The sequence below is a fragment of the Abramis brama genome (genome assembly GCF_963993115.1).
Source record: "Abramis brama genome assembly, chromosome: 24".
In the NCBI taxonomy this organism is placed as follows: Eukaryota; Metazoa; Chordata; class Actinopteri; order Cypriniformes; family Leuciscidae; genus Abramis; species Abramis brama.
Window position 1 is genome coordinate 16348602 of NC_139986.1, and position 15562 is coordinate 16364163.

General features: G+C 36.5%; 1 protein-coding gene across 4 annotated transcripts in view; it reads right to left on the reverse strand.

The window, feature by feature from the left end:
• arfgef1 (ADP-ribosylation factor guanine nucleotide-exchange factor 1 (brefeldin A-inhibited)) overlaps window positions 1-15562 on the reverse strand; it is a 56885-nt gene that overhangs the window by 25371 nt on the left and 15952 nt on the right. For 3 of the 4 annotated variants that reach the window (XM_084102941.1, XM_084102940.1, XM_084102939.1), the window contains exons 2-7: window positions 11416-11446; window positions 6942-7098; window positions 6710-6856; window positions 4215-4394; window positions 4045-4098; window positions 911-1178 (exon numbers count right to left, since the gene is read on the reverse strand). In XM_084102941.1, the coding sequence (XP_083959067.1) occupies window positions 911-1178; window positions 4045-4098; window positions 4215-4394; window positions 6710-6856; window positions 6942-7098; window positions 11416-11446 (837 nt within the window). The remainder of the gene's footprint in view (window positions 1-910; window positions 1179-4044; window positions 4099-4214; window positions 4395-6709; window positions 6857-6941; window positions 7099-11415; window positions 11447-15562) is intronic. The other variant, XM_084102942.1, reaches the window with a different exon arrangement.

Consider the following 15562-nt stretch of genomic DNA (forward strand, 5'->3'; position numbering starts at 1 on the left):
AAAAGACAGCAGAGTACGGTTAAGCTTCTAATTCTGTCTAGTCAGTCGTTCATTGTGCACTGGAGGACTTTCCCTCCAAGCACACACTGTAGTCACATTAAATCCACGTTAGCATTTCCAGATTTAACTTTTATAAGTGCTGTTAAGAGGGAACTCCATACTGCCTGTAAATGGGTGATCTTCGGATGGAAAGCGGTGCATTTAATCTTACGTAAGACTGAGAGACACTGACACAGTTTTCCAACAGTGTCACATCATTAGAGGGGGTCTCATCTGTTCTGATGTCAAGCCTGAATACATAATTAACTTATAATGACTAGGAATCAGAGATGCTCTTGTGCGTCTAGAAGTGTTGAGGAGGAGGAAAGAAACAAACTAAAAATAGTAATGCTACTAACTTAATGGGATAGTACACAGAGGAATGAAAATTCTGCCATCATTTACTCATGCCGTACCCTCATATCATTTCAAATCAATAAGACTTTAGTTAACCTTGGAAACACAAATGAAGATACTTTTAACGACACCTGAGAGGTTGAAAAGTCCAGGTAACCAAAATTTAGAAAATCCAAAATAGTCATAAAGGTGTCGTAAATCAAATCCATAATATGAATTGAGTGGTTTAATCCAAGTCTTGTGAAGAGGTACAATCGCTTTACATGACGAACAGATTTAATTTAGGCTCTAATTCACATGTTAAATATAAATTAATTTATGCTTCGAAGATTAACCAAAGTCTAATGGGTTTGGATGACATGAGGGTACGAAACGACTGATGACAGAATTTTCATTTTTGAACAAACTATGGTTTTAACGGCACATCAGTAAGTGGAATCAATAACCAAATACAAAAACATAGAACAAAAAATCTTCAAACAGAAAATTAAAACGTTCGCATGCATCTCTTTACTTTGCGCAGCTGCTGTGGCCTGGTCTGCCTCCGTCTGCTCATTCTCCGCAGGGCAGAAGTCGGTTCCGTTCTCTGGCTCGGGACTCTCGTACGGTGGGGATCCCTGCTCGACCTTGCTGCCCTGGTGTCCCGGTCCACCGTTGGCCTCGGCGGGGAGGCTTTTGCCAGGGGTATCGGTGTGCCGCTGTCCAGGAGACTCTGGTTCTTGCTGGCTGACTGGCGAATGCTGCCTGTGCCTCTCTCGCTCCATCTGCTTGGCTTCCTGCAGCTGGAACACACATACACGAAAGGTCAAGTCATTTTTAACATGTATCAGGGAGTTTATAGACTCATGTTCCCTCCTGGGCGACCAGGAGCCCAAAGCCACGCTGATGTACATCCATTTCTCTGAACAGGAGGCAAATAATTGTGTTTAGGAATACAGATTGTTCCCATCATTTAAAAAAAAACAAAAAAAAAAACACAAGACCAGGATCTTTATAGCATCTTACTGTATGTGAAGACAATGTCTGTGTTCATAGAGACAGATGGTGGTTTGATTACATGCACCTGGAATGACAATCTGAGGTACGCACATGCGATACGTGTAAAATGAAAATTCTGCCATCATTTACACACCCTCATGTGGTTTCAAACCTGTATGACTTTCTTTCGTGGAACAAAATAAACCAGCCATCAGTGACGTAAAGCATGCCATTATGCAATCTAAAACCATGATTTTACCATGGGTTGAAAAAAACATTTCACAGTCCATCTCAGAAGACAAATATCATTAATAAAAAAAATTAATATTCAGAATTGCACAGGGTGCAAATAGTCAACAACTGAATTTGAATGGAGCTGGTAGTTAATACAACTTCAGACCAACTGACTGACATATTAGAGTATAAATAGAGTATAAATATCAATAAAGCTGGATCATTAACAATTATTTTGGCTTTGGTACAATACCACCCTGCGATACCTTGGTATTGATAGTAAATCAATATCTTAGGGCTTAGCAACACATAAAAAAAAACTAGACTGTTAAAAGGTTTAGTAAATCAATTGAAATAATGTGCAAATAAATAAATACCTTAGCAATTGATCAAATAAAACTAATAGTTTTAACAGATTCAGTAATTATTTTCAATTTACATAATATACTTTAACATTTTATAAATTACAGTTATAATACATAAAACAGTTCTAAAAATAACAACTACATAAATAAATCTCAACATAGTTATTAAATTATGCATTACAAAGAGTGAAAATACTTTTGTTAAACATACCACCTGGATTTGTTTTTATAAATAATTGCCAGAATGAAATGTTATATTTTTTACTTTTCATGTACCAATATACCATGGAACCCTAGTTCCATAAACATCCATAAACCCAGATGCATCCATAAACCCAGAAGGACCTTCAATGTAACATGTTTATTAATAAAATATGAGGGGACAAAGATGTCCCTTCTCCAGAGCTTTCAGTTGAATTTAGGTGGTCTGATATGGTCTAGTCTGTGTTGGCAAAACAAATGCATCTTCAATATCGTATAGCTGATTAGTTATGCATGATGTGTCTGACTGTGTCACAATGTGTCACGCTCTGTCCGGACTGCTAAAACTGTGTGACAGTGTGTTTTGCTTGTGCCAAAACCGCAAGCCTCACTTTCAAAGAGGCATCCTTTTGATCAGCGCAGTGACCGTGAAACATCTAAACTGCACCTCGCTGTCCTCATCCACATGCAGCCATCTAAACCACAAAGATAGAGACAGATCGCGTTTGCTCCAGGTCTCAACATCCATCTCGGATGATCTAATCACAAAAGACAGACCTAAATACGCTTGTAAACAAGGCCTAAAACGTTTTTATCTGATCACTAAAACACATCCTCGAACACACCAATCATGTGACACACCCATTTTAAAATGCTTTTTTTTTTAGCCATCAAGTTCCCTAAACACTTCTGAAAATATTCCAAACAATTCTCAACTGAGAAATATTATTTATGTATTACAATAAAAATGTTTATGTGGTTTATGAAAATGGATTGTGCATTCAAATTAAAATAAGTAAAATCATTAAAAAAAATTATTCATATAGTAAAAAAGGGTAAAATTTCAATTAGATGTGCTTTTTCTTTTCTTTTTCTTCAATTATACAGATAAAACATTCAGAACCTACAACAAACGTTTGATTAAAATGATGGTTCCTCTGTTCCGCTTTAATCCATTTCAGAGCTTAAATTTTCAAGATATACACTTCTGTTTAAAGGTTTGGGGTCGGTACATTTAAAAAAAAAGAAATTAACAATTAAATTCAGCAAGGATGCATTAAATTGACAAAAAGTGGCAGTATTTATAATTTTACAAAAATATTCTATTTCAAATAAATTCCTCAAAGAATCCTGAGAATGTTCACAAACATATTAAGCTGCAGAACTGTTTTCAACATTGATAATAATAAGAACAATTTCTTGAGCACCAAATCAGTAAATTAGAATGATTGCTTTGCAATATACAACAGGAAACTTATAGTCATTTGAAATTGTAATAATATTCCACAATTGTACTATTTTAACTTTATTTTTGATCAAATAAATGCAGCCTTGGTGAACATAAAATACTTATTTTAAAAAACATTTGGACAAATCTTAATGATCCCAAACTTTTAAATGGTAGTGTATACTGAATATTGTCAAAAAGGCTAAACAATATCTACATCATTTCAAGAAAAACAACCCAATCCTAAAGAGCACGCCATCACAAATTAGAGATCTGTCCTCAAAAGCAGAACGTGTTCACAAAGACGTATGTTACTACCAGCTGTCTTCACTGACCACTTGTAAACAAACCATCCGAGACGGATGTTACAACCAGGCGTAAATGGGGCCTAACATACGAGAGAAAGCTCTTACACAACACATAAACATGGTAAGACAGGTGAAAGGAACTCATTTTGTCATGGAGGGGACGACAGCAGGCAAAAAAACGCAATGAAGCCAAGGCAAGCAGACTGGAGCTAGACGTCTGAGAGAGATCGGAGAGAAAGAAACAGAGTGCGAGAGTGACAGATGAAGCTGATGTACACAAACCAGAAAAAACTTCAGATCAAGCAAATTTCAAGGCAGTCCTGTCACTCTTTACCTGACGATCTCGCTTTCTTGATGCCAAAGACCAATTGATCTTGTGATTTGTAAGCTATATTTTGAGGGGAAGGAGGAGGAGGAGAGGCATCAACCAAAAAGAAAGAAGAGATGTTAGATCAGGATGTCATTTCCCCGTATTACCACAGGAGAAGTGTCAAATGCACTCACTGCTTGGTTCTCCATGCGGGCGAATATCACATTCAGCATCTGCGTGAGGGTGGCTTTGGCCGTGGTCTGGTTGATGAGGTTCTTACTGGCCAGATAGATGTTGTAGCACGTTCTCACGGCCTGCAGCACCGTACCTTCATGGATCTCTATTTGCTGGGAGGTCACGGCTGTAAGCAAGGCCTGTCGGGGGGCCAAACAAACAAAGAAACACAAATGTCACCGCAGAGAAAATTAAGCCACGACTGTAGTTGTGTAATCCTAGGAATGTATCCAGACGATATGGGGAGCGTTATTATTTATTACTTTAGCTGCAGGAATCTCGGTAAAGTTCAAACAGATTAGGCTTGACATGCGGCCGTATGAAGGAATTCAGCAGCTTTCAGGAGCCGTGCTTGTCCTGCCACTCTACATTCCACAATGAGATTTGTTAAACAATAGCTTAGGCAAATGACGCTAGGGAAATGTGAGCACTACAGGTTAGGGCAGTTCTACACAAAGAATCAGAGAGATGTACCTACATACTAGAGCTGCACGATTAACCATTAAAAGATCACGATCTGGATTCAAACACTCACGTAATCTCATTTCTGAACAATAACGATTCGCCTGTGTCTATTAAACCTTTGACAAAATCACACCCGATCATTCAAATCTGCGCTTTGTGCCGCCACTGAGCCAGAGAGAGCAGATGTCATGTATAGCTATGAAATCGCTTCACAAACAGTCTTTTCAGCCACACTGTATCATTATTTCTGTGTTCATACTATCACAGAAGATATAATTTGGATATAAACACTGATGTCTACAGAAGAGTAACATAAAGTAAATCACGTTTAGAACGTAACATGGCTCTTCGAATAACGAATGTATCGATTACATTTGTACACCAGCGACAAGTGACTGTTAAAAAATGTATTTGTCATTGAATTATTCATTTAAGACATTTGTTCAAAAAACACTGATTCATCCAGTATAGAGTACTTGGTACCAAAGTCAGTACTTTTTGACAACTCTAATCTAGTAATGAAACAAGTGAAGTATTTATGAATGAGTTATTGAATCATTTATTCATTCATTCAAATTATAAATAGACTTTAAAGGGTTAGTTCACCCAAAAATGAAAATTCTGTCAGTAATTACTCACCCTCATGTTGTTCCAACCCCGTAAGACCTTCGTTCATCTTCGAAACACAAATTAAGATATTTTTGTTTAAATCTGAGAGCTGGATCACTCCTCCATAGGCTTCTAAGACATTAAAACTTGCTGGCCCAGAAAATGTATTCAAGACATCGTTAATATAGTCCAAGTGACTACGGTGGCTCAATCTTAAGTTTATAAAGCGACGAGAATACTTTTTATGCGCAAAAAAACAACAAAAATAACGACTTTATTCCACTATTCATTTCCTTCTCTCTGGGCCTCGAGTTATTTCACGTAGTGTAATAGCGCAGCACGTCTGTGTTGCACGTCACACGCATCACACACATGACCAGCGTCGGCCAATAGTGAGCCTACGTGTGACGTACAACACAGATGCGCTGCGCAGTTATACTACGTGAAATAACTCGAGGCCCAGAGAGAAGGAAATGAAAAGTGGAATAAAGTCGTTATTTTTGGGGGGGTTTTGCGCACAAAAAGTATTCTCGTCGCTTTATAAACTTAAGATTGAGCCACTGTAGTCACTTGGACTATATTACCGATGTCTTTAATACATTTTCTGGGCCAGCAAGTTATAATGTCTTAGAAGCCTATGGAGGAGTGATCCAGCTCTCAGATTTAAACAAAAATATCTTAATTTGTGTTCCGAAGATGAACGAAGGTCTTACGGGGTTGGAACAACATGAGGGTGAGTAATTACTGACAGAATTTTCATTTTTGGGTGAACTAACCCTTTAACATGTTGTCAGAACCTAGTAAAATACATGTTGTTTTGTTTAGTTGTCTGTTCAGAGTCATAGGAGAATTTGAATCTCTGTTTGAAACAAAACCATTGATTCTCAATTTATCCAGAATCGTGCAGCTCTACTACATACTCGAATACAAAAGACATGCTTATTTGCTCTAAATACAAGTTTATTTTTAATGTTTTGATCCTTTGTATTTCAATCATTTACTTTCTGCTGAAACTTTCCTGTTTTTCTGTATAATTTTAATGTTCACCTTAGGATGAGATGTGAAATGTGAAAGTGTTCTAGTGCATTGGTTGCAGTATTTTTATTTTCATCATACTACTCCTGGTTAATTTTATTTTTAAAAAATTTATCAATTATTATTCTACAATAATAATAATAATAATACATGTTTAATAATTATCTTACTAAAGCTACTTCCTATATACCTTCTAGATGTACAATATTGATTTTTCTGTATGAACATCACCCAAATTCCCTACAGCTAGCATTGTTTCCCTGAGCATTTCTGAATTTAAAAAAAACAAAACATGGCATTATTTGCTCCACATGTTTATGAGCAATCACCCATAAAAATATTTGACCTTTATAATTTGCAACTGGACGCCTTCATCCGTCTGTGGCCCTTGGAAACAGCCACATATAGTCTCTATGATCCTGTCGATGAGCTTTTTTCCTGGGGTTGTGTTGTCTGGAGCGCTCCCCGTCAGGTGACCATATGCTATGAGTTTCTGAAAAATCATGAACACAGCGTATGAGATGAAACATCCCCATCATAAGAAGCATCCTGTCATGAGTTTGTTGTAAGGCGCTGACCTGTAAACAGTCTAGAGAGGTGATGACGATGCGCGGACATTTTGACTGACAGGCCAACTCAAACGGCAGGAAGTATTTATCTGCTTCAATGAAGTTGGTCTTGGATTTGATTGGCGGCAGAGTACTGGAACTTGACTTGTTGTCCCCAGCCGGTGGGCTACAAAACAAAAATAAAGACGTTAATCAGTTTAACTGAACAGAGGCTGACAATCATTTTAACCAAATTAACTATGTGATATGCTGATTAAATCATTGAATATATTGCAATTAACTGCACATCAATGTAAGCTGACAAAAGCTCTCAAGTTAAGATCATTTAAGATATTACATTCTATTAAGGCAGGTACTGTATAGACTGCAAACTCTAGCTTTATGTTCAGCCACTGTATCAACTTGAGCATTGGAGCTGGAGAGGCGCCAGGCTAAGCTGGGACTGCTGTGTTTTAGCTAGGACGGAGCATTACGATTTCCTTCAGTAAGACGAGTTGATGAGAGCAGTGGGACACAGGGAGGAGGAAGGGGGAGATAAAAGAATGGAGTTGAGTAGAGAGACAGCGAGTGATGAAGAGGAAAATGGAGCACTAAAGGGACATGATAAAAGAGAGAGTGACAGAGAGCAAAGGAGTGGAAGGGATGCATTTGCATGCTATGTGTACTATGTGCTATGTGTACTATGTGCTATGTACGAGATTAGAGTGTTTTGCATGGTTGATTAAGGCTGAATCCAACATGTAATTTATTATGTATCTTTAATTACAAGTGGTCATATAACTCTTAAAATAGACTGAAATAGACCGATTTAAGTTTCACAAACTTAAAGTATAAATAACAGAAAAGAGTGCAGGATCGGATATAACCCAAAAATAATTTGTGGTTTAGAAAGTCAGTTGTGACCTCAATAACGAATTTGAATGATTCATTGACTAAGTGAGTGATTAAAACCACTAACTCACAAACAAGTTCAGGGCTCTTTTTGACTCATTAAAAAGGATTTACAAGATAATAACTTAAGAATAAATGTAAGAAAATGTACTCTTGGAAAAATTTCTTAATGTTCTTGTCTTTCTTTCTTTTTAGGCTGTTCTTAAGACAAAACTTATGACGAATTTGATTTCCTGTAAATAAACAATTAGGAAAACCCCCAACTTGTCTTAAATCCAGACAAGTTAGATGTTTAATTCATTTATTGGGTTATTACAAATATTAAGCACTTAAACCTAACACTAACTACATATAATACATATTAATACTACTAGGGATCAGTGAGTTTTCGTCAAGAACCGCCATAAATATTTATACCAACAAAAAATATTCTAGAAGAAGAAAAATATGTTCTTGAGAAAATATTTGAAAACTTCTTACATTTAAAAAAAAGAATTCGAAACTAAAAAAAAAAAAGTCGTAGGAATATTCTTTCCAATACTAAGGAAGTCAATGGTGCCCCACAACAGTTTGGTTACTGACATTCTTCAAAATATTTTCTTTTGTGTTGAGCAGAAGACAGAAATTCATTCAGGTTTGGAACAATTTGTGGGTGAGTAAATGATGACAGAACTTTCATTTTTGGGTGAACTATCCCTTTAAAGGCTCTTCATGGAACCAATGATGCCAATAAAGAACCTTTATTTTTAAGACCTAACTCAAAAAGTACACACATTCCCTTTATCCGCGCTGTGTTGCTGTGGCTATGAGGTCGTAGTTAGCTGGCCCATCTCAGGCTGAGTCAGCGGGAGGCTGCTACAGTATAATAAACCTCTTCCCATCGGCTCGGCTCTATTCCCCTCCTCTCCTCTCTTCCCTTCTCCTTCATTCAATCTCATTAATCTGTCTGTGGAGGGATTAGCCAGCTCATATTTATAATTGACATAAATTGAGCTGTAGCAAGGCTACAAGGGAAAAGACTAGAGATCCACCGGGTCCAGAGATTACCTCACACATCTCTCATTTAGCCTGTTTCTCTCTCTGCCCTCGCCGAAACAAACCCTCTAGAGGATTCTTATTGCTATAGAGTTAAACCAAGTTGGTAATCAGGCTGAGCACAAATAGCCCGAAAGCATCGTGCAACGGCGGGACATCTGGGGAAGAGAGAATCATCTAGTGCTCTTTTAAAAGATAACAAGTTAAGATCTTATGAGAGCATTTGTGGCATACTGATTTCCCCTGATTTTTTTTTTTTTTTTTTATGTGCTTCAATTTGTAAAAAACGTAATGCATTTGACAAAGGAAGACTATGAGGTAAGAGAAAAATCAGAATTTTCCAGCTCATTCTTTTTACGGTTTAATGATGCATGGTGATTGTATTGTATTATTATTGTATTATATAGCTTATATGTTAATATGTAAAAGTCTAACAGTGTGTATTTAAAGGGTTTGTTCACCCAAAAATTAGTTACTCAATTATAGCAACTTTCAAAAGTTCATAAAGAGATCGTAAAACTAATTCATATGACTTGAGCGGTTTAGTCCAAATTTTCTGATGAACAGATTTAATTTAGGCTTTTATTCACATATAAACATTCATCAACTCACACATCAGTTGTGGTAAACGGAAGCTCAAGCACGTTTGCTTGATGTGCGAGAACCAGTGAGATTCATTCTCGTGTGTGTTACGCATCATGTTTGAGCTTTCCGCAAGAAATTTGTTCTCGAACGTCAAGCAGGTTCGGCTGAGCTTCTGTTTATGTTCGCTAATTCATGTTTATATGTGAATAAAAGCCTAAATTAAATCTGTTCATTATATAAAGTGGTCAAGTCTCTTCAGAAAATTTGGACTAAACCGCCCAATTCATTTTGATTCGTTTTACGATCTCTTCATGAACTTTTTGAAGCGTCAAAGTGGTAGTTGCACAGCTGTCAACAGAGGGACAGAAATCTCTCAAATTTCACCAAAAACATCTTCATTTGTGTTCCGAGGATGAACGAAAAGTCTTGGGACGACATGTGGGTGAGTAATTGACACAATTTTCATTTTCGGGTGAACTAACCCTTTAAATGTTGGTTCCTTAACTTTCAAAGCCTTGAATTTCAGGGGCCCAGAGAAATGTATTTTCTGTGTTAATCGACATTATGCCACAAATGCAGTCGATAGAGCTTAACCTGCATTGAACAGTAATGTTCCTGATAAATATCACCAAAAGGAAGAATTTCCCCAAAATAAAACCTGCTGAATGACACTGTATTGTACAAAATCGACAAATGTGTGCTAACATTGTACTCAGCAAAAATAAATAAATGTTTATTGCGCAGTGAGCACCAAATCAGCCAATTAGAATGATTTCTGAAGGCGACACTAAAGACAAGGGTTGGGTATCATCAACTCTGATTCCGATTCTGCTTATCAATTCCCATTTCAATTCCAGCAAGGTAAAAAACATTTAATCAAACATATTTATAATGTGTCTTTTGGCAAAACGTTTCGATTTCCATGAAAAAAACATCCTAAAGAGCACTAACATTTTATATGGTTTTAACAAAAATACCACACAAAAAAACAACTTGACTAACTAATAAAAATGTCAAACATTATTAAAGAATTGGGTTCTCTTTCGCATCTTCTTGCGATTGAAAAGGTTTTTAAATCACATTAAAACGCGCTCACAGAATCAATAAGTTAGGCGATCAATAAGTTTTCATTTAAACCGATTCCTGAAGTTTCCGATTCGGAAGTAATGGCAGCTGAAAACAAGTATTATGAATTGTAATATTTCAACATATATTACATTATTATTTCAATATTAACTCAAATATTAATATTATTAAATATACACTTTTAATGGCCTGTTTTTTATGAATTATGCAAAAGCACATTGAATCAGTACGAATCAGTACAAATAACTCGATGAATCCATCAGTTCGGTTATTGAACCAACATCTGACACACTAAGTTTAAGTGTCTAAGACAAAGTGTAATTAAAGATTCATATTCACAAAAGAGTTTTGCTGTAATAAATGGTATTTCAATTATAATTTTTTTAAATAGTACTAAAAATAGAAGCACTGTTTGGAAGGAGTGCCCCTTGCTTCCAACAGAAATCCGTAAGCAACAAAGGGGAGAAATACCAAAAGACAAGGACATGGAAGTGAAATGCAAGGTAAATGCATGCTGTCCGTCCTAAGATCTGTCTGAGATCAAGGGCTGAGGGAGGTGAGGTACGACCTCGGAACGGGCTACCCTGTTCCTGCAGAGAGCCCTGAGCACAGAACGTCTCATTCCCGTTTCCTAGTCACACAGCAAGGTCTCCAAGCACACTGCAACAACACAGGCTGCGAGGTTGTTTTTCACTGGCACTGAGCACACACTCACAAATCACAATGAGGGCAGGGCAGCAGCCAAAACACAAAGGTGTCGCGTGTGGTTACTCTCTGGAAAATGTCAACGCTGCATTACAAGCATTGAACCTGACAACAATGGAGGAAGATTTGAAACACGTTCAATATCTCAACAGCTGGAGTGTGGCGTAAGATATCGACTTACCTTAATTTCTCAGATTCCGCCTTGATTTCCTCTGCAAAAGAAAAAAAGAAAACAGTCACAGGAGTGTAGTAAACAATAAATAAATAAATAAACAAATAAACTAGCACCCCATAGGGACTAATGCGGTTGAATTGAAAGCAGCTTTAAACACAGACTTAATCAGACGGTTGACTTGTTTACTGTCTACTGCCAGTTAAACACAAGTTCAAGAGAAGCTTAAGATACAATATAGCATTATGCAAATATGCATGGTCTTAAAAAGAATAATTAAATAAAGATATTAAGAAAAATATTTGTATAGGATTTTATATTTAATTATACAGTATTTTATATAATTATATATTTCTTTTTTTCTGAAAATGTTACAATGTAATTGTTTTAAATCTGACATTCCTTGAGTTTATTTTAGTTATTTTAATTTAATATTTAATCTATCTATCTATCTATCTATCTATCTATCTATCTATCTATCTTCTAATATCTATATATATATATATATATCTAATATCTATGTATCGATCCATCTATCTAATATCTATCTAATATCTAAGATCTATCTATCTAATATCTATCTATCGATCCATCGATCGATCCATCCATCCATCCATCGATCCATCCATCCATCCATCCATCCATCCATCCATCCAATATCTAAGATCTATCTAAGATCTATCTAATATCTAAGATCTAATATCTAAGATCTATCTAATATCTAATAATCTATCTAATATCTATCTATCTATGCATCCATCCAAGATCTATCTATCTAAGATCTATCTATCTAAGATCTATCTATCTAAGATCTATCTATCTAAGATCTATCTATCTAAGATCTATCCATCCATCCATCCATCCATCCATCCATCCATCTCTCTCTCTCTCTTTCTTTCATCTATCTATCTAATATCCATCCATCCATCCTATTATTGGTAGTTGAAGGCATAATAAAATCAACCCAAAAATGTAATAATCCAAAAAACGCAAGGGCTCAATCAATGACACCAAACACAAAGACAGCTCCTTCATTTACATGACTACCAGAACAACCTTCTGTCGAGAGCCATTTTCACTGCTAACACTAAAGAATTTAATTACGTGTGGACCCTTTAACACCTCTTCCTCTGAAACCAGTCATTAACTGCATCAGAAATGCATTCAGAGTGTTGCAAAAATGTACTAACGAGAGGCCCAGAGTCGGAGGTTCTCCCTGCAAACTTCTGAAAGGTTCAACATTACACAAATTAAGCTTTAAATCAGTTTTAACACCTGGATTCATTAGCATACAAGCACTTTGCGCCGACACGCGTCAGTCGTGCCGCTACTCACAGGTCAGAAAATCTGACTACAATCTGTGCTGGTGTCTAGAAAGTAGTTTGGATTGAATTTGTTTATTTTGAACAAGCCCCTCTGGTCTCAGCAAGCAGCTGCAGTCATGAATGACTAAGTGCTCGGCACGGGAACAATGTAATACTGTAGAAAGAGCACTCTCCTTCCTCCTCTCGGCAGTAAACAATGACGAGTATGGCAGCATAATGACATCTACACGCTCTGCTGACAGACAGCCCTCCAACACACTAAACTGCCTACAAACATGGACAGAATATTGAGCGCTGGTGTCTGCTTACACTCAGATCATTCTCCATCACTCTGCAAGTGTTTCCAAAAATATTAGGGATATACAGTAGCTGGAACCATACTGCAATATTAGCTATATTTAGCATTTTATATAAATTTAACAGTAGTGGTCTAATTAAACTTTGAAAGCAAAGAGCTAACATTAGTAACTTTTCCCAATTTACACACAGTGACATCCAGGTTTAAAATCGAGATTGCTCACATTGGACGACTAGTTGAAGTTTGTCCAACTAGCTGAATATTGACGTCGGCTAGTTTATAAATGCATTACTTATTTCTTATTTTGATAGTTTTACCAAGGCCGTACGCAGGGTTTTAAAATTACCAAGGTCCCAAAATTGATCTTGCTTTTTCGGATTTTCGGATGTGCTTCCTTAAGAAAATGTTTATTTCCTTGTGTGCTTTTTAAGATGTTTGAACTGAAGGCCAAATAAAATGGATAACATAGCTTTAAAACCCTGTCAGTAGGCAGTAGCACAATTTATGCCAATATCTGTTCTTCCCCTCTCATCTCCACCTTCTCCCTTTCTTTTTCTCTCAGTCTCCTTATCTTGCCCTGTATCTCTTTCCTTCCCAATGCTGAGCTTTGATTGATACGTGTTCGTCAGTGTCAGTGAAGAAAGTAAACATAGGGTCAACTGATATTTATGTTTTATAAATCATTTTCTTAGACAATTAAGTTAATTTACAGAAGGCTAGGCTATACCAGGAAAGCTAGGTAAATAAGTTTACTAAAGGGGTCCTACTATTCTTTTTCACTTTTTCAACTTTAGTTAGTGTGTAATGTTGCCGTTTGAGCATAAAAAAGATCTGCAAGGTTACAAAGCTCAAAGTCCACTCCAAAGGGAGACAGTGTTTCCCATACATTGATTTATTTGTGTCCGCCCACCACAATATCAACATCAACACTTCATAAGACAAAATCAACACTTCATAAAAGGGCATAGTAGGACCCCTTTAAAGTAATTCACAATATGTACACATTCATTATTAATCCTATGCCTAATATGATGAAAACGGTTTCCTTGTCTCGTCGCATTGACCGTTACGAATTAAATTAAATGTTTCACGTAAATCATAGCTATAATTTCAATTAAAAATGGCATAATGAGACAACAGTTTATGTGGGACATTTCTATCGTAGGCAGCTGCCAATATTAAACGTTTTGTTCAGCTACATCTTATTTCGCATTTTATGGCCGTTTACTGAACATAAAGCCCACCTACTTTAATTTGATTGGTCATCTCGAACATTTTTACATTGACGAGCAGTGTTAGACAGCTGAGGGAGCTCAGATGAGAAGGTCGGTTATCCTGGCGTTGTGCAATATTCATGCGGCACCAAAGTAGAGTTAATATTATGCAATTATTTCACAACTTTTATTATTTACACTGCGGAAAAAATACTGACCTCAGGGACCTCAATGGTGGGTACGGCCCCATGATGGGGCCTAAAAGGTTGTATATATATGAAGCGCCTGACAGAACCCTTTAAGGTTCTATGTAGAACCTTTTCTTCTACGAGCTTGGTTTACTGTGTAGTTTAGGTCTCTGACTGGATTGATTAAACTAAAGTAGCTGTAGTCAATGGGTTCACTGCAGTGCAGGATGTAGATCGTTTAATCAGTTTTAGTGGTAGATTGTCCCTGGTGAAACATGGAAACCATAGCAACATGATAATTTCGCAGAGAGCCACAACATGTATTGTGTTACCTGAAATTTCAATACTCAAAACACCCTTGGTCTAAATTTATCCTATCAATCTATTGCATTAGGTCCATTCAATGCACTTATTTTTCTAATCTTCAGAGAAAGCAGTAAACTGACCTTGAGAAAGGCTTTGAGCTTGAGCAAACAAATCCAGGAAAACAAATCACGATCTCCACATCACAGCTGAATTGTAAAGGAAAACCTTACAGAAAAGCATCCCATCTAGAGATCCCACCAAAATTAAAGGCTTTTTTGGCTTTGTAGCAAAAGTATGAACTGCTTTATGAACATAATTTTAATTATGTAATCAAATAATTTTATTAATCACATTTCAGAAATGTGTTGTATTGTGACACTGCATATACGGGAATGCAGTCACTCATTATGCATTAATTAAACAGTATTAATAAAAAAAATTGAAATCTTGTGTGTCATTGAATAAACAGGAATTTAGTCAACCAAATGCCAAAGTCTTGATAGTTTGGCAGTCTCTTATGTTCACCAATTTATTTGATCAAAAATACAGTAAAAGCTGTAACAATATTGTTACAATTTAAAATAACTGGTTTCTATTTTAATTAGGGATGCACCGATCCACATTTTTTCACTTCCGATCCGATCCCGATACCTGAATTTAGATATCGGCCGATACCGATACTATTCCGATACCAGAGCTGTGTTTGCTTTAATATTTTTGTTATCATTATTGTTTATTTTATATGATGCTGAAATAAACTTCTCTCAACATGCAAGTATGATATGTATGTAGGCTATGTATGTATGTATGTATGCATGTATGTCC